The sequence below is a fragment of the Canis lupus genome, chromosome 16, assembly GCF_011100685.1.
Source record: "Canis lupus familiaris isolate Mischka breed German Shepherd chromosome 16, alternate assembly UU_Cfam_GSD_1.0, whole genome shotgun sequence".
Lineage (NCBI taxonomy): Eukaryota > Metazoa > Chordata > Mammalia > Carnivora > Canidae > Canis > Canis lupus.
Window position 1 is genome coordinate 46661026 of NC_049237.1, and position 26518 is coordinate 46687543.

The following is a 26518-nucleotide window of genomic DNA, read 5'->3' on the forward strand; positions in this document are numbered from 1 at the left end:
ACAACTTGGCAGTTGGCAATCACAGGTGGGAGCTTGTGAGACAAGATCATTGTCAACCTGTCCCTCAGCTTGTCCCAACGAGGACCCTGACTCTCTTTAGCTTCTCTAGAAGATGGATCAGTCAGTTTTAAATGGCAATAGATTTGGACCCAGCCAGAATTAGCTGCCACATTTTAATCAAGCCAAAATGGGATTGAGAACAACTGGTCAGAGACTCAAACTTCCATTAGGAGATTTGCTCCACTGCAACATCAGTTGGCTTTTGTTTGGGTGGCTACAGAAATGTTTAGGGGGAAAAAGGAAGTGGAAAAGAGACTTACGACTGGGTTCCCAGGTCTCCCCGAGTTACAAAATGGAATCCCCAATCATGGGGTCTGGAACCTTCATTTAATGAGAAAGCTGAGGCCATGGGCTGACACCCTTCTAAGGTAGGTACCATGATTCCTGTCTTACAGAGGATGAGATGAGGCTTATGCCCGACTCCAAAGCCTATGTTTTTAACTACTGTGCAATACTGCCTACCTTCAAAGTCTTTATTTCATGGTCACAAGACAACCCTATAAATTGCAAAACTTTTTGAAATGACTAGGGACATAAGTTAAAAAAAAAATGTTAGCACTGAAAGGGACCTGAGAAATTCTTCAGTCTAGCTCCCTATTTCCAGAGAAGAAACCTGAATTTGCTTCCCTATTGTCACGCAGCAGCTTTACCAGAGAGAGTAGGAATTGAGATGTAATCCCTGGTTGTGTGCCATTCCTACTCTACAGCTGTCAGCTACCTGCATTAGGGCTAGAAACCAAGGAAGAGCACATTGATGGGGAGAAAAGTGTCTTGGAGGGGAAGGGATAGGAAGACAGTCAGTGACACCTGTCACATGTTGTGGGTTGAATTGTATCCCCCGCCACCCAAATTTATTTGTTGAAAAATCTGAATTGCCACTACCTTAAAATGTAACCTTATTTAAAGATAGGGTCTTTACAGAGGGTAATCAAGTTAATGCCGTGACAGTGGATCCTAATCCAATATGACTGGTGTCCTCATAGAAGAAATGTGGACAGAGACAAAAAACGGAGGGAAAACCAGGTGAGGAGACATGGGGAAAAGACAGCCTTCTCCAAGCCAAAGAGAGATGCCTGAAGCAGATTCTTCCCTCACTGCTCTCAGAAGGAAGCAACACTGCCCACACCATTATTTTGAAATTCTAGCCTCTGGAATTATGATGAGACAATAAATTTCTGGATCTAAGCTACCTGGGTTTTGTGATACTTTGGCAGCCCCAACAAACCACTCCAGCAGAGAACTTGGAAGTGTCCGAGGAGGGGTGATGGACTCGTTGGAGAAGCAAGAGAAAAAAGAAGAGGCTAAAATGACAAAATCACAGGTGAGGAGAAAGAGACCTGGCCAGAGAAGTCAAGGATTAGCCAAGTGGAAACCAACAGAAAGGGAAGTGGAGTTCATTTTTAATTTTAGATGGAGAATCTAGGTGTAGAAGGGGATTTGGGGGCACTCAGCTGCTACGGAGGCCACTGGAGTGTGGGCTGTCCTCACCGTCACTGTCCTATGGTGCCCAGCACACTTTAGGAGGCAAGTCCTTAGGGTATTACTTGCTTGAGCCAACTTGATGTGCTTGTGGCCTCCAGTGAGCACAGGCTCACACAAACCGAAGTACAAGTGGAGTCCAGTGGTTATGTGCATGCTCTGGAAGCAGAGCATCCAAGTGCAGTTTTGCCCTCTCTAGCCTTCAGCCTCGGTGCCTGTTTCCCCCTCATCTATAAAAGGAATAATGTCACCATCAACCGCATGGGGTTATGATGAAGAGTCAAGAAGATAATGTGTGTGAAGCGTTTCAGTAAACTGTACCTGTTGTTATGAGTGGTGTTTATCATAATTTTTTAGATTTTGTTTACTTAGAGAGCGAGAGCGCGTGTGCCTGTGAGTTGGGCGAGAGGCAGATGGAGAGACTCTTAACTATGCAGATCACCGATGAGTGGGGAGCCTGAGCCTGGGCTGGGCCCCACACCCATCAGATCATGATTTGAGCAGAAACTAAGATTCCCATGCTTAACGGACTGAGCCACGTAGGCACCCCTTGGAGGTATTTATTATAACAATATTTCTTCTCATGCTTCAAATTCAAAGAAGTACTAGATAGCAGCCCTCCTTCCAATGCTGGGCACGAGCACCACTGTACCCGGAACCACCATTGTTATTAGAGGTTTAGGACACCGGCAGGCCTCAGGTGCTAAGAGGAAAAATAACATCGAGGATGGGATCTGAGAAAATTCATGCCAAATGGGCATCGCAGGGATGCAGAACCCCTCAAAACCACAGCGAGGGCTGAGTAGGCTCCACCGGCTCCGAGAACTTGGCAGGTGAACATTGCCCTTGAGTTAACGGTGAGTGTGCATTGTGCTCTAACTATACCCGGTTTGATTAGTCCAGGGTTGCTTCACGCCGGGGCATTGCAGAAGTCCAGACAAGAGCCTTCCCCTGCCAGGGCCTGTGGCGAAACCCCATGTGGGGACCGTGGTGAAATCGGGTTAAACGGGGCTCCGCAAGTGGGTGCCAAAAAAAAAAAATAGGCAAAGGAAGCCCTCCCGCCGGCAGGGTCCCTCCCTGCAGAAGCCCCCAACCCCCGTCCGCCACGAAGTCAGCAGGGCAGGCCATGGGGGGGCGGGTGGAGGATGCGAAAGGGCGTCCTCCTGTCCCCGTAGCCACGGGACCCCAGGGCTAGCCAGGCTTCTAGGGTGAGGCTCTACAATCTACCCGTTGCCTTTCCATAGACTCGCTGTCAAGTCGAAGGCTGGCGAAGGGCTGAGCTGGCTCGCGGCCTCCCTGCACCCGCCAGCAGGCAGCGGGGCTCGCGCGTAGCCAGACGCTAGGCGGGCACGCGTCGGGGGCGGGGCCCGCGGACGGGCGGGGCGGGGCCTGCCGGTGGGCGGGGCCTGCGGACGGGCGGGGCGGGGCCTGTTGGTGAGCGGGGCCTGTGGACGGGGCGGGGCCTGCGGACGGGCGGGGCGGGGCCTGCCGGTGGGCGGGGCCCGCGGACGGGGCGGGGCGGGGCCTGCGGGGCGGGCGCGGCGGGCGCACCGGGAGCAGCTCGGCTCGGCGGCGTTGGAGGCTGGGGCGCAGCCAGGGCGTAGCGGCTACGGCGGCGCCCTTAAATAGCATCCGGCGCGGGCGCTGGCCAGGCAGTGGGGCTGCGGTGACAGCCGGCGGCGTAGCGGCCCGGCCAGGCGAGGAGGTGAGTGCTCTAGCGGCGGGGAGCCGCGTGGGCTCCGGCTCCGGCTCCGGCTGCGGCTGCGGCGCGGCGGAGGTGCGGGGCTCGGGCTGCCCCGCCGGCCCAAGCCCGGGAGGCGGCGGCGGCGGCGGCGGCCGCGGCGGAGACGCGTGAGGCGCCCCTCGGCTCCCGGGCCCTTGCGCTGTTCCGGCCTCTGCGCCCGGCTCCCCGTGCGGCGGCGGCGGCAGCCGAGGCCTCCGGGCCGCTTCCTGTGCTGCGCCGGGGATGCCCGGCCGCCGTTTCCCGCGGGGCTGGTGCCCGGAGGGGCCCGGGTGACGCGCGCCTGGGACCGGCCCCCGGCCTGTGTGGCGGCGGCGACCGGCCCGGCCCGGAAGCGGGCCCCCGGGCGCCAGCTGGAGGGCTGATCCCGCGGGGCTGCGGCGGGGGGCTCCGGGCCTCGGGCATCCCTCCCGGCCCCGCGGCAGGGCTGGCCGGGCGCTCTCGGACCGCGCCCGGAGCCGGACCGTGCTGCCACCCCGGGGTGACGGTGCCCCTGCGCCGAGCGCCTGCTTGCAGGAGGCTCCGCTGCAGCATCCGAAGCCCGCTGCCAAATGCAGAAATTCTCGCGGTGCCTCCCGGGGAGTGCCCGGAGCCGCCGCTCGCAGCCGCGTTGGAGGCATTGATGTACCGAGCCTGGTTTTTTTTTTTTTTGAGATTAGGAAGCAAGAAATGACTCCTATCACCTGCAGCGTAGACGGAGAGTGGTGGCCAGTGACTCTAACGGACACGTGGACTAGAACCTAGAGACGGACGGTAAACCGTGTGCGTGTTAGAGTCTCAGACCCCTTCCCCACCCCACCTACCTTCAAGGTTACGGGGCTTAATTAAGGAAGACCCTTGTTAACAGTGCTCCCTGCCTTTTAAAAGTGAAGACTTTTAAACGTCTTCTTGATGCAGGAGTATCCCAAAGTGCCTCGGACGGTCAATACCCTTCCTTTTATTATTTATTTATCTTTTTGGCCTTTGCTTAGCATGAGAAAAAAAAACAAACAAACATGCAGTCTCCTTTTCTGACACAGATTTCATCTGCGATGAAATTTGCTTAACCCAAGCAAAAAGTCGGTTCAGAGATTTCTTTTTTTTTTTTTTTTTTTTTTTAATTTTTTTTTTTGGTTCAGAGATTTCTGATTGATTCTGCACTTTCAAGTAGAGACGGCAGGTTAGGATGCAGAGGCGTGGGGTCGAGGAGGTCGAGCTTTTAAAGGAAATCTTGCTTCCCATCATTGTGGAGCCAGCCTTTGGAGACGATCTTTCCTGTCCTCGCTCAAATGGGAGAACCCATTCCCGGTCTGAAACTTGACTCTGTATTTGTCAAACGACTGCATTAGGCCAAGGCCTTTCATAAGCTAGTAAGACTCTATGACTGGAAGACGAAAAATCCTTAAGAATAGCAAACCTCTACCTCCCTTCCTACTTAAAATAATATGGACATACTATAGACCGTGTATCATAGACCTCTGTCTTCTGCATTTGCTGTAAACAGAGAAGACCTTTTTAAATCACCCTGCCCCTCAAAATTATAAGCATTTTGTATATGTGCTGCCGAAGCGAGCACAAAATTATAAGCATTTTGACCTGCTTCCTTCCTGTTTCTGTTATGCGTATGTTGGCAGTATTTTTATTATTATTATTATTGCAGGCAACCTGACTAAAAAGAGATCTCTGGGCTTTTTAATTTGGGGCCTTTAAGAGATAGCTAGTTGTGACAAATGCAGATGAGGACAGGTTTCTGTTTGTATCCTAGAGGTTGGAGTTTTCCTGGCTACCTCTCTTTTGAATGAAGTTGGAAATAACTGAGAGTGTACTAGCACGTCACAGTGTCATGCTCTGTGGCCAGGCCTTACTACATCTTTCCTTCTTGATGTGGCTGTCTTGTGAAAAATGGATGTGTGCAGAAGAGGGGCGGGGGAAAGATCAGATGGTTTTGTCATCACAGCTGGGGATTTCTCTTCGCTCCCTTCAAGTTTCACTTTTCTGGAAAGAGCAAGACCAGGAATACTAGTAATTTCTAGATGTTGGTCCTCAGTAACCTGAGATGAATATACAATTTTTAAGGTCAGTTGCTGAGTTTATGGTGCCAGTTTGCCACCTGAAGCATATGTCCGTTATCCTTTGGCACTTACTGTCCCTTATATCCAAATTCTGTTGAGTTAGGACCCATTAATAACGTTTTATGAACAGTATTGTTTGGATGATGCACTGGGTTAGCCACTTGTATTAGACAGAGGAACTTCCTTTATGGCAGCTCCAAGCTGTTCGTATCCTATGGCCTAACTTGAAATCAGTAAAAATCAGTTTTTACTGAAGGTGGTCCCTCCAACTTAGGGAGACAGACACGTTAGGGTCACTTTTCTTTGACATTCCTGCCTGGAGAGTACATCTCACTGAACAGAGCTGATCTGAAGCTGCCAGTGGTTGAGTTTAAATTTTAATATTATCCTACTTCAAGGGGCTCTGGGAGCTTGCTTGCTTGCTTGCTTATTTATTTATTTATTTATTTGAGAGAGAGAGAGAGAGAGAGAGAGAGAGAGAATGAGAGTTAGCCCTAGCAGGAAGGAGGGGGAGAAGGAGAGAGAATCTGAAGCCGACTCTGCCCCGACTGCAGAGCCTGAGGCTGGGCCCCATCTCACAACCCTGAGATCATGACCTGACCTGAAACCCAGAGTCCCAGTGCTTGCTTAACTGACTGGGCCACCCAGGTGCTCCTGGAGAGCTTTTGAAGAAACATGAGTTTGTAAAGTTTATGAACGAGAACGGAGGCAATTTTACCAGTGGTTGTGGCTGTGACTCAGATTGTCACTTTATCTCCAGTTCCTTACCTAGAATATGAAATGACAACTCATAGGAATTTCTGGTTTGTGTAAGCCCAAGTGAGAACAAAATTTGAGAAAGTTGCCCAGACCACAGTGACAAGAGAAAACTATGGCATAGTCTCTGTTAGGTTCCTTTTTCTGCTTTTTTCCATCCTGACATTTATAAGTTCTTGAGCGAATTGTAACCTTTGTGGACTCAAGAGGGGACAATGAAATATGATGCGAGCCTTCCTAGAAATGGACAAAAACAGGTGGAGGTGAGCACTCTGTTGCCCTGTGCTGCCTGTCTAGAAGAATACCTTTGGCTGGAGGCAGATGTCTTATCTCCACAGTCTAGGATTTCAAAACTGGTGGCTCCGTGTAAGCACCTGGGCTAATTCTCTCTATGAATTAGTGCCAGTCTTCAAGTTTTAAATGAAAATGTGAAAGCTGTCTAATATCTAAATCAAAATCATTTGCCTCAGAAAACCTATATATATGTGTGTATATGTATATAAAATATAAAACATATACATAGTATGTAAATATGAAAGTATTTAAATTATAATAGGGATGCAGGCCGCCCAGGTGGCCCAGCAGTTTAGCGCCACCTTCAGCCCAGGGTGTGATCCTGGAAATCCAGGATCGAGTCCCACGTCAGGCTCCCTGCATGGAGCCTGCTTCTCCCTCTGCCTCTGCCTCTGCCTCTGCCTGTGTCTGTGCCTCTCTCTCTCTCTGTGTCTCTCATGAATAAATTTTAAAAAAAGCTAAAAAAAAATTAATAGGGATGCATGCTTTTATTGTAAGAATTATATTGAAAGAGGAATATTATATATTATATGCTTTTTGTAACAGGAATTTATGCTTATAGAAAATTTGAGAGCTATAAAAAAAGGCCTTCAAGAGAATAAAACACTTTTTTTAAAAAAGATTTTATTTATTTATTCATGAAAGACCCAGAGAGAGAGAGGCAGAGATGTAGGCAGAGGGAGAAGCAGGCTCCCCATGGGGAGCCCGATGTGGGACTCGATCCCAGGACCCTGGAATCATGACCTGCACCAAAGGCAGATGCTCAACCACTGAGCCACCCAAGTGCCCCAAGATTAAAACACTATTAACATTTTTCTGTTATTGCCAAAAAGTTTTTTTCTACATTGAGCGTATAGTTTCCATTGAAGATAAAAAGTTTGATAACTTAATTTTAATCGCCTAAGTTATATTGTGAACATTTCTCCATGTTGTTACCTACTCTCCAAAAGATGAATTTTGAGGATGACTGCATGATGTGGTGTATGGGATACATCCCAATTTATTTACCCTTCTCCTGTCGTTGGATATATATATTTTAAAGATGTATTTATTTGAGAGAAAGAGGGCACAAGCATATGTGAGTGGGGGAAGAGAGAATCCTCAAGCCAGACTCCCCTTGGAGCACAGAGCCCAATGTGGGCTCCATCCCAGGACCCCAAGATCGTGACCCGAGCCAATCTCAAGAGTCGGATGCTCAACTGACTGAGCCACCCAGGCACCCCTCTTGTTGGATATTTAAGAATAACTATTTCAGAAAGTTTGCCAACCTTCTTATATATTTAAATTCTCTTTTTAAAAAAACGATGGCATGTTCTGCTCTACAACTGTTGAAATTGACAGTGATTTGAAAATTACTTTTGTTCGGGAATGGTTTTCATGGGCTTTTGGGTGCACGTGTTCTAGTCAGAAGCTGCCGAAATAGGGGTTTCATGGTCTGGAGAGACAAATGGAAAAAAATAAGGCGTCAGAAGAGGAAATGGAGATTGCTTGTTGGTACCACGTCCTCTTTCTGGAAGGCCCTCTGATGAACGTGTATTGTCTGTCCACATGCCCAGTTTCAGCTGCGGAAGAGATTGGTTACTTTCCCCTCAGCTTCATCATGAGAGAAATGTCCATATATCTGAGGCCCAAATACCTCGAATACCGCTTATTCTTTTAATAACTAGAGTAAAGAGAAAGTTGCTACAGAGCCTAGTTTCTCCCTCAAGGCTCAGCTGTCAACTACAAAGCAGAGCAGGGTCAGCTGACTAACCTGTGGCTGCAGCTCGGCCAGGGAGGCTCGGGCCGTGATAGGTGGTGATAACAGCCAACAGCGCCAGTGCTCCTGAGGCGTTAGCCCACTTAATCCCCTGGACAACCCTGGAAGGTAGGGCCTACTATAATTCCTGTTCTACAGTGCAGGGATTAGGTCACCCACACCAAGACTTGAACCTACACAGTTAGACCTCAGGGTCAGAGCTCCTAATTAATTGGCTCTGCTTCCTCCCTAGAGCTGGAAGGGTTCTTAGTCCCAGGAGTGTCTGGAAAATTCCGGGTTACCTAGCTAGGAGCAAGCCTGAGGACAGAGCTGGTTCTTTTTCCGTGTCATTGCTCCTTGATACTTCCCTGTCTCATTTTTACACTCTGTCTTGCTACCACCAGAGCGCTGCAGATGACAACAGATTTTGATTCGGCTTGGTTCGGGGAGTGGCCAGATCACCTGCTACGCAGCTCTGGCCTTCTAGAGATCTAAAGAGTAAAAGGCTTTGCCTGCCCTGGAAGCTGTTCTCATAAGGCTTGGCCGACAGCCGAGGTGCAAGGTTACTGCATCAAGTGTGTAGAAGGCAGAGAGCACGTGGCTGGGAACAGGGACCCAGGCTTAGCAGGGATGGCCGAGCCTCACTCACTTCAGGAAGAGATCAGCCTCACCGTGGCACACGGATTTGCTTTCTGCTGTGTATCTGAGGGTACTTTTAATCAGAAGAGACTTTCTCAGCACGTTAGAGCCAAGGAAACAGAAGTGTGAATTTTCAGGGTTTGAAGGCACAGCGGGATGATCTAGTGGGTATGGGTGCCTTTTTTTTTCCAGTACAATTTTAGGCAGAACCGCAAGACATCAAATAAAAGCAGGACTGCCACAGTTGAAGGGGGCAGGGGCGGGAACCCCAGCGTACGCACGTACGCTTGCTTCCTCTGGCTCCCTGTCTCAGGCACCTCCAAATGACCCTAGGCTCCCAGAACACTGAAATAGCCGAACTTGCTCTCTTGGCTAGACCCATTGTGTGGGAAATGAGTGACTTTGCCCAAGTTACACAACCTGTGTTCTCCTCTGGCCATCACACAGTGGATTTTTGTTCCTGGGCCCTGGGCCTGTTCGGGGAATGACCAGATCTTCATGTAGTCCTTGATTTGGGCCCTGCAAACTGCTTTTCCTAAAACTACTCTTACTCTCTGTATAGTATTGCACAATACATACCACTTCTTCCTTTTTCTCCTTGGCGTCACTGCCCAATCCATAGCCTGTCACCTCTGGTTTAGACAGCAGAGACCCTTCGTTAGAGAGAGAGAGAGAGAGAAAGGCTGATTCCTTTTCCTAATGCAGAACTCTGAGTGAATCCCTCCTCTGCCCAGAAGCCTTCCAGGGCTCCCTCCAGAAGGCCTCAAGTCTTTATTTAGCTTGGCTCTTAAAAGCTTTTAGTCTGGTTCCAACTTGCTGTTTCCCATGCCTCTCCCAAACCACCGCATCATGGGACTTCTGGAAGGCAGACTGGAAGCACAGGGTTGCCTCAAGATCTCTGCATCCCAAGACTCTATCCGTGAGCTCTCTCTTCAGCCTGACTGGCCTCCCTGTGTCCTGGAAGGGCCTCATGGACCATGTGCATTAGGGTGACCTGTCTGTGATTCCTCATGCCACCCTTCTTCCTCATGGCCCTGCTCCTTAGAGACTCCAGATCACTCACTGGAACTCTAGGCTGACATTCAGCTAGCTGGGATGTGCTGGCAGCCACAACAATGGTTAAAATGCCCAAACACCCCCATATCGGTTAGGAATAGCTGCTACCCCAAGTGCCCCCACCCCTAATTCAGATTCTAGAGATTTAATGCCTGCTCCGTCCAAGGATCTCCTGAGCATGTTCTGGGGCAGTGGCCTTCTTCTTTCCCAATTGGTTGATGCCTGGCTGTACTGGTTATTCAGTGTTTAAATAGCACCCTTCCCTCCCTCCTTCATTTGCCTTTCATGTGAGCATATCTTCGTCCCTCACATAGGCTCCTCAGCCACATTCTAGGCCTTTGGGCACTTAATAGATCTAGTCATTGTCATTTGTGTGTTCTCAGCAGCTTAACATGAGACCTTACTGCTAGTCAGCACTTAATATCGTCTGATGATTGCTTGAGAGCAGGAGACGTTCCGATGGTCAGGTGTCCTGTAGAAGGGGGTCATTGACAGGAATATACATTTCAGTGTTCCAGGTTTGTATATTATACTGGGCAAGCTTAGATCTTATAGCTAAGATCAAGGCATTGAAAATCACTAGACCAAAGCCTGAACTTTCATTGGGTTGACCTTAGTGTCTAGGAGTACATCTGAGGGATCTCTCTCAGGGTACGTTCAGAGCCGTTTGAACAGCAGGTGGTTGTAGGCCTTGCAGGATGTGGGCGGGAGGCAGATCAGTGTCAAGTTCTAGATAATCTTACATAACTGTACTGGAGTCTTCATTTACCTGGTATTCCTACTTAAAAACCGTACCTTGTTTCTGTGCCACTAGGGCAATCAATGGTCCAGTAGCTCTGTGTTCCTTCTGTAGGGACAGTTACCCACACTGTGCCTCCGGCAAGCTTCTGAGGTACTCCAGAATGTGGAGCTGGCAGGAAACTAGACCGTTAAGCAGTCCAACCAACTACCTCACAGAAGACAGTACCAAGGTCCAGAAAGGTGTGGCTAAGAGCCCAGAGACAATCTGGGCTCCGAAGACAGAGCCAGCCTGTGTTTTCCTCTCCTGACAGGATTCGGAGATGAGCACCACTCATGCCAGCACCTCTCCAGGGTGTAGGTGGGCCGAGGATTCTTAGCCCTTGAGGCAGGGGCTGAAGCTTGGGGCTCCCCAGGAGAGACCCCTCAGATGAGGCCAGCCTTTTAGTCTGCCATGGACCTGAGGCCTTGATTCTTTTTCCTCCACACTGGCTGTCCCAGTCCATTTGGGCTCTCATGCTTGGCCAGGTGACGCCACTGGCATCGTCATGCCGTCTCCAGGACACTTCTTTCCCTCATGGGCAACGTTTAATATCTCTGTCTCCCTCTTAGATGGCAAGTGTGTGTGCAGGCTTTGGCAGGAACTGTACGCTGCCGCCTAGCTGTGGCAAGCTTTTCATGGTTCTCCAGTTAGCACTTTTATTTATTGCCTCCCATACTCAAAAACTGACAGGCAGGTGCCCAGAGAATTTGCAGGTTCTGCTCAGTTAGTGGTCTCCAAAATGGGATACACGTGCCCCACGGTGGGGGTAGACCATCTAGGTTTCAGAGTGTATATATTAGAACTTCTGTAGATATTTATTTATTTATTTATTTATTTATTCATTTATTTATTTACTTACTTATTTATTTATAAAAGATTTTATTTATTCATTCATGTGAGACACAAGGGTGGGGGCAGAGACATAGGCAGAGGGAGAAGCAAGTTCCCTGCAGGGAGTCTGATGTAGGACTCGATCCCAGGACCTGGGATCACGACCTGAGGCAGAGACAGACGCTCAACTGCTGAGCCACCCAGGCGTCCCTGTAGATATTTTATTTTTTAGCTTAGATTCATATATGTATATTTTATAATGTTTGGAAAATATTTGCAAGTGTCTAGAGTTTATAAGTGAGTGTACTTATATATTAGGGATGCATTTATTTATTATTTTGGATGCCCTATAAAAAGTTTAGAGAACCAGAAAATTAAACTGCTTCTCTACATCAGCATGGCAAGATATCTCTAAATGCCATTTAAAAAAAGGGAGAGAGAGAGAGAACTCAGTTTGTCAGTTAAGGGGGGGGGGGGAATCAAAAGTTCTTTGTGAAACTTAAGTTGTGATTCATGTCAAATTGGCCTTGGACTTAAGGAGAATCATGTTAAATACAGAGTGTGTGTGTATGTGTGTGTGCGTGTATATATATATATTCATGAGAGATTTTATTTATTCATTTATTTAAGATTTTATTTATTCATGAGAGACACAGAGAGACAGAGACATAGGCAGAGGGAGAAGCAGGCTCCCCGCGGGGAGCCCAATGTGGGACTCGATCCCAAGACCCCGGGATCATGACCTGAGCCAAAGGCAGATGCTCAACCACTGAGCCACCCGGGCGTCCCAAATCCAGAGTCTCTTGACTTTGGATCCAAAGCTTGACAATGTAGACACTGCATTAGGATGAAACTTTTTATTTTTATTTTCTTTTAAAAAGATTTTAGTTATTTGAGAGAGAGAAAAAGAGCAGCTGGAGGGAGGGGCAGAGGGAAAGAGAGAAGTGGATTCCCCGCAGAGCAGGGAACCCAATATGGGGCTCCATCCCGGGACCCCGAGATCATGATCTGAGCCAAAGGCAGATAGATGCTTAATCAAGTGAGCCACACAGGTGCCTTAGGACAAAGATTTTATTAATTTTTTTCTGTTTTATTCACTCCTGTGTCCCCCGAGTCTGGAGCAATATGTGATACAGAGTGCATACACGGTAAATATTCTCAAATTGAACATTTAGATCTTTTCTAGTGTAACAGTTAAATATCATGCTGGGTATGGCACTTCGTGTCAATATTTAGGTTGGCTTTCTTTGTTGAAACCTTCAATCTGTTGGCAGGATGCAGCACATGTGTCAGTTTTACACTCAGCAAATCGGTTCCCAAAGCTGTAGGATCATAGCGCCGGATGGGGCTCAGAAGTGTCACCTGAATGATAAGATAGATGTGTGCAATTTGCTGTAAAATCATTTTTAAAACAAATAGGTGTGAAATAAAACAATATTAGCAAGATACTGATCGTGATTAAAGCTGAAGCTGGGATTTGGGGCACATATATGGCCTTCTCATACTATTCTATATACTTTTGAATCCATGTAGGAATTTTCACAATAAAATTTAAACACGACATAAGGGGAAAATAGACACCCCAAAACTAGTGTTGCTTGTTCAGGCAATAGCCAGATGAGACGATCTCTTTCTGCCTTCCCTTCTTTTAAACACCACGTTGTCATTTTTCAGCAGTCCTCCGCAACTTGTTGGATTCATTTTGTTTTCAGAATCCCTGGGACCAGCCATCTCCTCCCCTGGTTACCCGAACTCTCGGAGGTATTCTAGCCCTTGGCCCGCGCTGGTGGCCAAGTGCTCCCCTTCCCTCCTCCTACGATTCAGATTCAGCCGTGTCGGGATCTCACGTGTCACTTCCTCCAACACCACTGAAACTTAGAGATCACCACGGGGCCCCGCGCTCTTCCGAGGCTCTGTTTGGCCTTGAGGAAGCCCACAGTGGAAGAAGGTTTGGTGGGTCTCCCTTCATCCCTGCTTTTCAGGGGCCTGGCAGTTGGGCGCTGAAATCTGTAACCACTCAAGGGCCCCTGTCCGGGAGCCCCTGGCCTTCCTCCATCTGCGTGGACACGTGTCTGTGGGTCTGTCTCCCCCTACCCTGGGTGGCTGAGCCAAGCCCCTGGTTTCTCCATCCCTCCGAAACAGCAGTCTATTTTAAGAGGTGTAAGTAACTCTACCCGACCTGGTGTGCCTTCAGCCGTCTTATCCAGGTCACCGCTATTTGATCGTTGTGACCTCCGTGAGCAGCAAGGACTGGGCCTGGTTCTTTTCGGTCTCCTGCACCGGGCCGTGCCCCGGTGGGGACACGAGATACTCTGCAGGGGACAGGCCTCTGCTGCCAGCTGTGGCCTAGCCTGAGCAGGGCCCACGCATCCGCCACCCTGGGTCATGGCCCCGTGCTGTGTGACCAGCCAGCTGCCCCGGCCCTGCCGGCCAGCCCGGGCGGGCTCTCAGGCTGTTTGCCGACCCCTGCCTGTCTCTGCAGGCTGGCACCCTGCTCTCTGGAAGCCTGCCTCCACCCTCCCGCCCATATGTAGTGCTTTCTCCCTCCCGAAGCCCTCTGCCACTTACTTCTTCATGTTCTGTCTGGATAGTGTGGTCACATCTTTTTTGCAGGTGTGTGTGTGTGTGTGTGTGTGTGTGTGTGTGTGTGTGTTTTAAAGATTTTGTTTATTCATGAGAGGCACAGAGAGAGAGAGGCAGAGACACAGGCAGAGGGAGAAGCAGGCTCCCTATGGGGATCCCGGTGTGGGACTCAATCCCAGGGCCCCAGGATCACGACCTGAGCCAAAGGCAGACGCTCAACCCCTGAGCCACCAGGCGTCCCTCGCAGGTGTGTTTGTTTTCACCCATACCCCAAACTCACTGAAGGCAGAGGAAGTGCCACAAGTGCTGTGACCTCATGCTGCTGGTCTTCTGGCTCAAGGGATCAGGGAGAGTGGGGTTTCCCGCCACGATTTGGTTCATTAACCTGTTGGCAGGATGCAATGGATGTGTCAGTTTTACTCCCGGCAAATCAGTTCCCAAAGCTGTAGGATCGTAGTGTGGATGGGCTTTCTTTCTCAAGGGGACCCTTCTGTAGGAGTCAGTGGCTGTTCCAGAGTCCAGCAGAGGGCAGCCAATGAGGGCCCAGGTCTGTATTATCTGGGAGGGGCTTCTGTGCCATCTGTCTGGCTCCTAGAAGGAGAGTTGCCACCCTAAGCCGTTTTCTGGAGCAGGTGGGAAATATGTGTATATATATATATATATATATATATATATATATATATATATATATGAGGAAATGAACTGACTTGACCCGATGATATCTTTTTCATCTTGAGCAATAAGCAAATAATAACAAAGTACACAGAATGAGAAAATCACAGAACAACTACCTACATGCCACGTAGAACAGACAGTTTTGTATGTGGCCGGTTTTCTTCCTGTGTCGTGCTGTCGTCTGGAGTTCCTGGGTGGAGGTGGAATCCTGTTACTTAGTCCCGAACGGCAGGGCCATGTGGCCATCCATTGCCTTCTCTAGCGTCTTCTTGGAGATGCTCCACGGTTTTGGTGACAGAAGGGGGCGTACATTTCCTCTGTTCCCATCCTTTCTTTATCCCCTCTGAGGCCCACACAGGCAGCAGCGGAGCTGGCACAAGATTTGGCAGCACAGCAGGGGCACAGCCAGTATCTAGAACAGTGAGATTTCTGCATCTGAGACCAGTATTTTCTTGGACAAAACATGAGGGACCCCGGGACTGTGGTACCTCCTGTGTGTGCAGTTTTTCGAACAGATGGGCCCTCCTTCCCATTCCAGGGCCCTGGGTGGAGAGGAGTTCCCGCCTTGCTGGGTCCAGCTATGGCTGTGCTACGAGAACGTTGGTCCTCTTTCCTACTGAGTTCTTTACCTCCCAGGAGGTAGAGCGTCCTGTCTCAGGACTTGCTTTGTGGTTCATCGCAGGCCAGGGAGGTGGAGAGTCCATTCTGGGTTCTTCCAGTGGCAGCAGGAATTACATTTCCATCTCTAGCTATTGTCCTAATAGGTTCTCCTTGTGTTGTTCAATTCACCCAGCCCATGGTGTCATGTTCTTAACATGGTCCTCTGGACATAATTATGGCTCTCCCTGTGCCAGATGTCACCTGAGGTAACGTGTCCTGGTGGATCCAGTTGACAAGTGGGAAGCTGAACCTACAGAAGCCTCTTCCATCTCGGTTCCTGCAGAAGAGTTGGGTCTCCAGCTCAAGTGAGACAAGCAACTGAGGCCTGGTCTGCCCAGCCTGTCCCTTCTCTAACTTGTACCAGGAAACATCCTGACCCTGCCTTGTTGTGGCTTCTGAGAACTCACTTAACAGTATTAAATCAGCGTTTGAAGACCAGTGGGAAAATCTTGCTTCTCTTAGGAACTTTTTTTTTTTTTTTTCAAATGGAAACTTCTCCTAAGTCCATGCCACCTCACATCACCTGGATATCTTTGCTGGCCATGTCCAAACTGTAATTGTCATTTTCCCCAGTGGCTTTATATGACAGGTCTCCGTATCTATGTTGAAGAGAGAAGGGAGGAGAACTCTATGGCTTTTCCCTCCGGGGAATGCTGGGCAGGTCCTGCTTGTAGCATTCCTTACATCTCAGATGGCCACCCATTCGGTGCCATGGGTATTTCCAAGGGCTCTCCTCCCTGCAATCCCACCATTGCTTTCCAGCTCCTGGGATGTTTCTCTGGTTTGGAGGATTCTCTTTTTTGTCATAGAAGACTCACTTATAGGAGCTGGCGGCCAACCTGATGTCAGTCTCTAGACTCTAGACCCCTTCTGGCATTTGCAGTTCTACTTAAGAAAGGTATTTGCTTGCTCTCTTTCCTTCCTTATGGGCAACCTTCATCTTTCTTTCTTTTTTTTTTTTTTTAATATTATTTATTTATTTATTCATGAGAGACACAGAGAGAGGCAGAAACATAAGCAGAGGGAGAAGCAGGATCCCTGCAGGAAGCCCAATGCGGGACTCGACCCCAGGATCACGCCCTGAGCCTAAGGCAGACACTCAACCGTTGAGCCACCAAGTTGACCCAACCTTGATCTTTCAAAAAGTAATCCACTGTCTCCTGTCTCAATATATGTCTCAATGTCTGTGAAGGAGAAGGGAGGACCCTAGTCCTTAGGTGACCTTAAGGTGACATTATACATAAGTGAAACAGTCTGGAAATTGAAAAACATCCTGGGAAGATGTGTGGGAGAGTATTTTTATGTAGCTTTAAATCAGTGTCTTGCAACCTTTTTTTTTTTTTTTTTTGGTCCCCCTCCACATCACCTAGGAGGTGGTGCTTACTCCCTTCTGGCACATCGGCTCACAGTGGCAGCCGCAGCCACAATGTAGGGTATACACAGAGAACGCTAAAGTTTAGAAATGCTTTGAATGCCTCCTTTCTCTTTGGAGAGTCATTGTTCTATAAATACACCTTCCTAGGGCCTGTAAGCAGAGAACTGGTCAGAATCACAGAGGGTCATTCATAGCTCAGTGACTGTTAATGAAACACCTGTTCTGGGCAAAGCACTATGGCAAGCATCAGGGACATAATAAAGACAGATGGGAAGAGGCCCTGGCCTAGGAGAGGGAAGCATACACATAAGAGAAGCATACCCTCACTACAGGTGTAAAATTAGGAGGTGCTAAGGATCGCACCAGGGCTACTAATAACATACTCCTGGAATTCAGAGGAGGGCTCTCTGCTTCTGCCCATGGAGGTCATGTAAGACTTGATTAGAGAAGGTGGCCTGCTTGGGTAGGGCTGGACTTTTTACAACAGGGCCAGGGAAGGGGTTGTAGGTGAAGGAGAGGGCAGGGAGGGGAACGCAGAGTGGGCATGGAGGGTAGATTCTCTCATGGGTTCCTGGGAAGGGCAGGAGCTCAGCAGAGGAACAGAGGTGGCGGGCCCGGGACACCTGCCCTCCCAGCCCTGTTGAGGCAAGGGGCAGAGCTGGCACAGAGATACAGGGGGAGAGGATGGCCCCTTCTCCTCGCGGGGAGGAGGGCTTTCAGGACCCTGGAAAGCTATGTGTCCAAACCCCTCCCTCTCCCCATTCTTCTTCCTCCTCCCAGGGTTCGGTCTCCCAGGCTCAAAATCCCAGCCCTCCGATTCCTCCTCTTTTTTCCATTTATATCCCCTTAGTTACCAAAATCTGTGTTTTTTTTAAGTGGTTAAAAACTTGTTATTGTAACAGGCATAACATAAACTTCACCCTTTGACCATCTTTAAGCATACAATTCATTGGCAGTAAGTACATTCTCAATATTGTGTAACCATCACCACTGTGGAGTTCTAGAAGTTTTCGTCATCCCAAACACAAACTCTGTCCCCATGAAGCAGTAACCTCCTCTTCCCCTCCCACCCTCCACTCCAGAAGTTTCTATTTCTGTCTCTACGAATTTGCCTAATTCTGAGTCCCTAGAACCCTATCACATTTTTGAGTTTCATCCATGTTATTGGTGCCTTTCTGAATTTTCTTCTTTTTTAAAGGCTGGATAATGTTTCACTGTCTACAGGTACCACATCTTGGATGTCCCTCCATCTGTGGATGAATGTTGGGGTTCAGACCCTGATGTTTCAAAGCCCCACGTATCATGGCTCTTGTCATCCCCTGAGTTGCCTCCCACCTTGGTCTAGACAACAATCGCTGCGTGTCTCCGCAGCAGCACCTGCCCCTCCGGGTCCAGAGGCTTCACCTTCACAGACCTGGCCTCGGGTCCCATTGTCGCATGGAGCCGGGGCAGGATGTGCAACTTTTCCTGGGCACAGTTTGCTGTGTTTGAATCAAAGCTGAGAACATCCCCGGACAGTGAGGACTATTGTGAGGATCGCATTTAGTCGTGTTTGTAATTGCTCAGTATGGGGGGTCCTAAAGAAATCGTAATTTCCAGCTGATTTCCTGCAAGGTCTTCCTCCCTTCTCCTACCCAGCTTAACCCTGTCGCTTGTTCCAGATTAACTTGCTGAAAATCCTAGCGCTGAGCTGGGGAGTTGCTTCCAGCCTTTGGGTTTGGTCCCCCTGCCCTGAAGCAGTGCGAATGTTCTGAGACCACCCATCCCTTGAGGACCAGCCCCACCTTGTGCATAGGAAGAGTAAATAATGTACATGCCCCAAGGGAGGGTGAGACTCAGTCATCAGGAGTCACCTGGGCTTTCATTCTGTGGGGTGTCCTCTCTGTCACCAGGGCTTTCATTCAGTGGGGCGTCCTGTGGGTCACTACGATTTGAACATCATCAGGTAGAGAAGGCACCTTTCCTGAAAGTACCTCTGCCAGTCCTGGTCTTGCGTCCTCATAAAGGCCAAGTAACAGATTTTGGGCTTTTCTAAGGCAAAGAAGTTTAACACCAGCTGGGTGTTATTTCTGGAGGTGTGACTTTACAAAGGCAAATATTGGATATTATCGTCAAAAGCTTTTAAAAGTCAGTTTAAAGGGCAGTAAAGTATGAGGTTGAGTTATATGAATATGGAGCCATCAGACAAATTTTTTAAACTATCCTAACAAGGGGCGCCTGGGTGGCTCAGTGGTTGAGGGTCTGCCTTCAGCTCAGGTCATGATCCCCCGGTCTTGGGATTGTGTCCCTCATCGGGCTCCCTGCTCAGTGCGGAGCCTCCTTTCCCTCTGCCTGTGTCTCTATTTCTCTCTCTGTGTGTCTCATGAATAAATAAAGAAAATCTTTAAACTGTCCTAACATTATACAAATGTGTTCCTGTGACTTGGGAGGATTTGTTCAGTGGTGGCCACATATGTGACCTCACAAAATGCTTCAACTTGGAACAACTTAGATGGAAGAAATAAATGTGAAGGTATGCCACAAAAAAACACTTACCCTTAAAAAGGGGCTGTAGGGGTATGCCTAGGATACTGTTTGAAGAAGCACGTTCAAAGAATTTTAATAAAATATCAGTGAAATGCAAACAGGGAGAAAGCATACACTTCTCAAGTAATTTATTGTCATGTGACTTAAATATATATGTAGCTTACTGAATACAGAAACTATTAGATTTAGACATTGGACCATCTCATCTAGTCCCTACAAGTTTATCTGTTCAAGTTGGACACATTATATTTGGAATCTCTTGACTTGGGGGCATATATGGTAGTTGTAGCTTGATGGCCAATATGAACAGGTGAGGTATCCCCCTAATCTTACTGGTTAAAAATTAGTCTACCTTGATCCTTTAAAAGCTTTATGTCCTGGGTGCTTGGGTAGCTCAGTCGGTTAAGTGGCTGCCTTTGGCTCAGGTCATGATCCTGGGGGTCCCAGGATTGAGCCCTGCTCAGCAGGGAGCCTGCTTCTCCCTCTCCTCCCAGCTTGTGCTCTCTCTCGCTATCTCTGTCTCTCTCTCTCTCAAATAAATAAAAATAAAATTTTTTAAAAAAATAAAAAACTTTCTGTCCTGCTCTTTGTAACTTTGGGGAGATGGGCAGGGGAGTGGTTTAGCATAGAATTTTCAACTTGACCTGAATATTTCAATAACTCTGCTTTCTGAAAGCAGAGCATCTCTGCTTCACTTCTCCTTTCAAATTCTTGGAAATTGAATTGGCAATCCAGTGAATCACTTTAATGAAAATTAAGTGGGTTTAGGGTTTCCTCTACTTAGTTGGGAAGAAACGCTCCAAGGTCGTGGGGTGGGGGTGGGGGGTAATTCCCCCACATGTGTGGGATCCCGAAGTTACCCTGATGGTCTTTCTCCTTCTCATGCTCACAATGAGAAGATGGGCCGAGGGCAGTGACCATGGTCAGGAGTTCCCATACAGAATAGGGTTTGGACACTATGTTTTCCTCTCTAACTGGTGGGCCCTGACAGCCCTGTGGAACTTCTCTGCACCCCAGCTTGAGGGAGAGCCCGGCTGCTCTTTAGGTTCAAGGGGGGATGGCTTAAGCAAATCTAGCTTTAGGTCATTTGCCAGCCAGGGTTAGGGAGCACGAACCCAGTGGTTTTGGAGTGGCACATTGAAAGAACAGCACACGGTCTGGCTGCCGCTCTCTTGTTCCTCTCCGAGGCTGAGCTCTCCCCAGCCAGCACAGGACAAAGGGGGAATTTCAGCCTTCTGTAAATAGCCTATTGTACGAGGGGAGGAGGTGGGGCAAGGAATGGCAGCCTCTTGCCAGCTTGGCTTGCTGCTTTTAAGGAAAGATGTCAGGATTTCTTCATTTGCTGCTGCCCGGGCAAGGGTGCTATTTATGTGGGTTTGCTTGAAGGCTGCATTCCTCATGAAGTATTCCATCACACTGCTATTATTCAGCTGAATGGGAGCTTGAGGAACTTTAGAAGGGAAGAAACATCCAGATCGCGCATTTTTTGGTTTGTAAATGATATGAAGAACATAAAATGCTGATGTAAGTACACATCTGCAGAATCACAGGAGCTGTGTGTGTGTATGTGTGTGCGCACGTGTGTATGCCTGCGTCCTTAGAGAATGATGTCCTTGTGAGTTACCTTTGCTCCAAGCCACTTTGTCCTGGTGTAAACAAAATTCTGGGAGGTGACCCTTTGTGTCCGGATGGCCTTGAACCCATATGTTCAGAATCTAGCATGATGGGGCAAATGCTAGCAGTTATGTAAGACGTGGAGCGTTCACATGGAGTACAGATGCTAAGGTCTCACCATGCCACGGAATGTGAGTGCTGGAAGGACCTTTAGAAACCACCTGCTCTAATGATTCCTAAGCCGGGGTGGGGACTTGTGAGCCCCCTGTGCAAGGAGGTATGCCCGTGACTCCAGTGCAGAGGAGCAGCAGCTCTGCAGAGGCTAGGAATTGTTCGCTTAGAGGAAAAAGCATGACCTAAGAGTCAGTCAGGTCAGTGTCCCCGTCTTGGGACCCACCTCCTGGAAGGCTCTTAAATCTCCAGCCACAGCTTCCTTATGATCATCTTGTATTGCGATGTTCCCATGAGGTGAAAGCCTTCCCCAAACACTAAATCGGTGTGAGTTGTGCTGCTAGCTATACTTTGCAAAGTTTGGATAGCTAAGTACCAGGATTTCTGTTTCTGACAGTCATGCAAATCCAGTTTCTAGTACTTGGCCCTGTAATTTCTGCCCAGGTCTACTTAGAGGCACCCTACCCACTGGTTCTTTGCACTGGCCATATGCCATGCTTCCCTGACCATTGTTATGTTCTCATCATTCTGTGGTTTTAGACTTCAGCTTTATAGGAAATTAAAAAGACCTAAGAGAGCAAACTCATTTTTTTGTAGGTGTGGGCAGAGGAAGGATGTGCCAGAGAAGGTAGCTGCCAGTGGGCTTATGTGCTCTTGAGCGAGAAATACTGACTGCTTAAGCCTTTAAGCCGATTGAATCATATTCTTAGCAAACAGCAGCATTGTTATTTGTCCAGCCTCTAAACTTCCTGAGAGGACGATGTGGAAATTTGCTTTTGAAAAAATTTAAAAAATATTCCAACTAGAATACCACTGGAATAAGAATTAAAATCTGTCTGGGTTTTAATCATTGGTTGGCAAGTACCAGTCTTGATTCTTCTTCGAGACCTGTTGGGGGCCTGTTTCAAAGCGTGTTTATGTTCACCTGCAGCATCGAAAGGCTATTGATTGTGGCCAATTTTCTTTGAATGTAGTCTGCCTCCATCTCTACATACCCCAAATAACCTTTTCCTTAATAGCAGTTTCATAGAAGAGAGAAGATTTAGAATGCTTTCCATTCATGTTTGAGAGTTGTCCCTCATGTGGATCTAAAAGAAGGATTTGTGGGATCCCTGGGTGGCGCAGCGGTTTAGCGCCTGCCTTTGGCCCAGGGCGCGATCCTGGAGACCCGGGATCAAATCCCACGTCAGGCTCCCGGTGCATGGAGCCTGCTTCTCCCTCTGCCTGTGTCTCTGCCTCTCTCTCTCTGTGACTATCATAAATAAATAAAAATTTAAAAAAAAAAGTAAAAGAAGGATTTGTTTTAGTTCTTTATTGGATGGATTATCGTATTTCCTATGTACAGCATTAACCAGTTGGTTCAGTGAAGTTGGTTTGCAGCTTGTCACCTGGCTGCCAGTGAGAGGCATGAATTAAACTGTTATACCTTGTCATTACCCACTAAAGATAAGAATTTAACTGGATTTAAACCCTTAGCATTACACATTAGCGTCTGATTAAATGTTCTTGCATGGGTGCTACTAAGTCAGTAATTTTTTGAAGTTTTTCTTTTCTCCAAGTTTTCTTAATTTTTTTAGTTTCTTAGTTTATTTCTTATCTTTGGAGATAGACTTTTTGTCTTTCTTAGTCTAATGCTATCTTTAGCTTGGCTATTGGTGATGCTTAAAATAAGGGGAAAAATCACCAGTTTATGACGGTATTTGTTCATGGGGGAGTTATTTAAAATTCTCACACAGGGATGGGATTCTGTTGAACAGACCTCGCAAATTCACGTGATCTAGGTTTACAGAAATGACCTCAGGGACTTTTGGGACAGAAGAGACAAGGGCAGAGGGGTGTGTGTGTGTGTGTGTGTGTGTGTGTGTGTGTTGGGAAGGTCTTCCTCAGATTTGGGGTGCAGTGGGTATGAAGATGGCCAGAAGGTGGGGTGATTTGAAGAGAAGGCAGGTTTACACATTGTACACATCAGGTTGCTGCTTGTTTGTAGGGTGTCAATACTGTTTATGAAACCTGACCCCTCGGTGCCAACAGGACTGGACTTGATTTGTCTGCTTATCCTTACAGTCTCTGTATATGCATGCCTTCCTCACAGAGGCCTTGCCTCGTCCCCGAGTCCCACTGCTCGTAACACTTGTCACTTCTTGCAGACATTGCTTGCTTAGTTTTGTGCCTTCCCTCCTGCACCCCAGCTGGTTAGCCCATTGAGAACCTGGACCAGGTCATCAGCACTGTCCTCCCAGCGGCTGGCACAGGGCCTTGCCCACACTGCGTGCTCTCATATGTTCACTGACTAGAGTAGTTCAATTCCTATGCGGTCATCTAGAATAAATCTGCTGTGAGTATACTATGGACAATCTGTTTCTTTCTTGGTCTGTCTCATGTTGGTTCGACATAACCACCCAACATCTGATCATTTATTTCGCTGGTTTTTAAAAGTATGTCCATTGTCTCTTCTTATTGGGATGCCAAGCAGAAAGAAAACAGTGTCTGTTTTCAGATCTGGCCTGGCAGTGACACTGAAGCCTGTCCCTGCCCATGGGTGGAGCAGTGGGGTGACTCTGCTCCCAGCTGCTCATTGGCCCATCCTCCACCCTCTCTTCTCCTGGGAAGTCAAGTATGAATTTTGCCTGCTAGTTACCTTTAGCCCAGTGGGCAGCAGCACAGGAGTCGGCATGTGACTAATGCCCTGAGAGACCTTGGCAGGTCGGGTAAGCAGCTGAGCTCCTCCAGCCTCCGCCCCACCCCCACCCTCGCCACCTCTTCTGTTCGGCAGTGGTGTGTCACCTAGCAGTCAGCTCTTGGTGGCAGATGGCGAGTGGTTTTGTAAGTACTGGAGCTTTCTCTCCAGAATTATGACCTGAAGAAATCTTGCTTGTCTGTTCCTTAATTGTTATGTAAAACCTGGAAATGTCCTGCATGTGTGCACGTGTGTGTGTGTGCGCGCGTGTGTACACAGAGCTGTTGTAGCACAAGATTGCATGAGCTGAGCAAATACAGTGCAGTCTTGATGGCCAGTGAAAACAATGGATACTCTGCTACTCCATTAAAAAAATTTTTTAAATAGTGTATATTAAAATGTAAAGATTTCTATATTTGAAAAAAGCTTATTTTCAGCTTTGTGACTTAGATATTTAAAAGAACACAGGATAAGTAGCTCATAAGTACCTTCTGAATTACAGCTAAAATGTTAGCACTTGGTTGATTGGCAGGCAGTTTTTGAGAAAAGCATTTCAGAGCATGTTCTTCCCTTTACTGCCCAACATTCTTTATAGCACTTATTTATCAATCATCTTCTCATTAGAATCATTCTTATTTTATTATCTGTACTGCACACTTTTTTATGCTGATATATATAGAAATTGTCTATAACTTCCACATTGAGGCTTTTATATACAGTAGGTTGTTCATCACATTTTCTTCTGTGTGTTTTAGCTTCTCAGTTTTGTTTGTAAACTCTGTAGTCAGGCATTGTGGGTTTTTTTTTTTTTTTTTTTTTTTTTTTTTTTTTTAATTAGCTCTATACCTTACTGTTCTGCACACAGGACTAATTACAAAGTCTTGGTAGATGAAATAATAAGGGTGCCTGGCATTTATTGAGCAGTTTCTAAGCTCTCGGTGTAAATCATTTAGTCATTATAAAAGTCCTACGAGATAGGTACTATTTTCAGCCTCCATTTACACTTAGGGAAATAAGGCACAGGAGGTGAAGTAATGTGTCCCAAATCCTACAGCTAATAAGCTGGGAAGATAAGATTTGGCTCTAGAATCTGGGATCTTAAATACCATTCTATGCCTTTTCTCAAATACTATGCTGCAACCTCTCTCTAGTTATTTGGTGGTTGGTTTAAAGTTTATGTGTACCCTTTTTTTTTTTTTTCTATTTTAGCCATACCATCTTGAGGAATGTAAAGGAAATGATTTGATCAGAATAGCAAACTACAGTCCCCCTGCACTTGTGTTGATGCTTTTGGTGCACAAAGAGCCTAGGGAAAGCAAGAGACACATTGAAATTTAGGTTGGTCTCTTTCACCCATTGGGAGCTAGTTCTGAGATGTGTCAGAAGTGGGAGTGGACAGCCGTTAGGTGGTGTGGGCTGATTTGTGCCTCCTTTCCTTTCTTCTCATTAACCCTGATAGAGAGTTGAGTGTATCAGGGAAGAAGGTGGTAACTGATGTCACCTGAGCATGTTGTGGCAGGACTTCTTCGTGAGTAAAAATCTTTTTTTTTTTTAATTTTTATTTATTTATGATAGTCACACAGAGAGAGAGAGAAAGAGAGAGGCAGAGACATAGGCAGAGGGAGAAGCAGGCTCCATGCACCGGGAGCCCGACGTGGGATTCGATCCCGGGTCTCCAGGATCGCGCCCTGGGCCAAAGGCAGGCGCTAAACCGCTGCGCCACCCAGGGATCCCAGTAAAAATCTTTTTAAATGTGGGGAGTGGAAACTTCATGCAAAATGACAGAAGTAAAATGAATGTCTAAAGTGTTTTTAGAGAAATGACATTTGACCGCCAAAGAAAGAGCTGGACCATTAAACTGTGGTTTTTAACGCTTTGATGGCTCAGCCAGGCATCGAGTTGGATGGTTAGCCTTTGGGAGTTCTGGAGACTAGGCTTGCCTTCCTGGAATGAATGTGACGTTTTTCTCTTTTGACAGAATTCAGCTTAGGGAACCACCAACACAGGACAATGCAAGCCCACGAGCTGTTCCGGTATTTTCGAATGCCAGAGCTGGCTGACTTCCGACAGTACGTTCGCACTCTGCCGACCAACACGCTCATGGGCTTTGGAGCTTTCGCAGCCATCACCACCTTCTGGTACGCCACGAGACCCAGAGCCCTGAAGCCACCATGCGACCTCTCCATGCAGTCTGTGGAGGTGGCGGTAAGTAGACGGGCTGGACTGCCTGCCACGTGCGTTTTCTTTGTGTTCCCAGATTGCCAGCTGAATGCTATATTGATCCAGATCAGTCACCATCAAATATTTGCTTGCAAGGGCACTTTGTAAGCCAGAATGTGCTCAACAAACCGAAGTTTGTCAATAGGGTAATAAATGGAGGGTAGGGGTCAGAATAGAGAGCGGAGGGACCACGGAAGTCATGTTGGTTGGGTATCTCCCTATGGTCACACAGAGGCTTCTACCCTATGCTAGGCGCTCCAGGAAGCCGGAGGATTCTGTGGGCAGGAAAGGACAGGCACAGAGTTTCTGCTCCCTGGAGCAAGGCTTATGTTCCAGCAGAGAAGAGAGCTATCGAACAAATGTTCCAGAACGAAGGGTTTCATCTGTGTTGTATCTTATATCTGATACTTAGAACATATCCCCCAGCTTTGGGAAGGGACTCTTTGAGATTTCACCTGGAAAAGGCGAGGCTAGGAACTTGCCAGAATAACATGGCCACAGAATTTCAGGTAGAACATGAACAAAAGCAAGGGCATTCAGGAGGTTGAGCTGTTGAGGATTGTGGTTGGAACGTAACTTGGGCAAACTATA

The 26518-nt window shown here is 47.8% G+C and overlaps 2 protein-coding genes across 7 annotated transcripts in view; one reads left to right on the top strand and one right to left on the bottom strand.

The window, feature by feature from the left end:
- Positions 1 to 2449: 2449 nt before the first annotated feature.
- On the bottom strand, positions 2450 to 3900 carry LOC119877066 (proline-rich protein 2-like). The gene is made up of 2 exons (XM_038559198.1): positions 3091 to 3900; positions 2450 to 2500 (listed from the first exon to the last, which is right to left on the bottom strand). Exons 1-2 carry the CDS (start codon positions 3898 to 3900, stop codon positions 2450 to 2452), a joined length of 861 nt encoding a protein of 286 aa, XP_038415126.1.
- ACSL1 (acyl-CoA synthetase long chain family member 1) overlaps positions 3093 to 26518 on the top strand; it is a 70542-nt gene continuing 47116 nt past the window's right edge. For 3 of the 6 annotated variants that reach the window (XM_038560404.1, XM_038560405.1, XM_038560409.1), the window contains exons 1-2: positions 25213 to 25235; positions 25686 to 25912. In XM_038560404.1, coding sequence (XP_038416332.1) covers positions 25718 to 25912 — 195 coding nt within the window. In that variant the 5' untranslated portion in view covers positions 25213 to 25235; positions 25686 to 25717. Of the gene's footprint in view, positions 3245 to 20610; positions 20770 to 23722; positions 23854 to 25212; positions 25236 to 25685; positions 25913 to 26518 lie in introns of those variants that run through there. The other 3 variants (XM_038560406.1, XM_038560408.1, XM_038560407.1) reach the window with 3 other exon arrangements.

Excerpts from the sequence above, each read along its gene's own strand:
- LOC119877066 (XM_038559198.1), bottom strand. The coding sequence starts at position 3,900 with ATGCCTCCAACGCGGCTGCGAGCGGCGGCTCCGGGCACTCCCCGGGAG. Across the intron at positions 2,501-3,090 it reads GCCGAGCCGAGCTGCTCCCG|GCCCTGGCAGGGGAAGGCTC; the intron begins GTGCGCCCGCCG and ends GTTTCGCCACAG.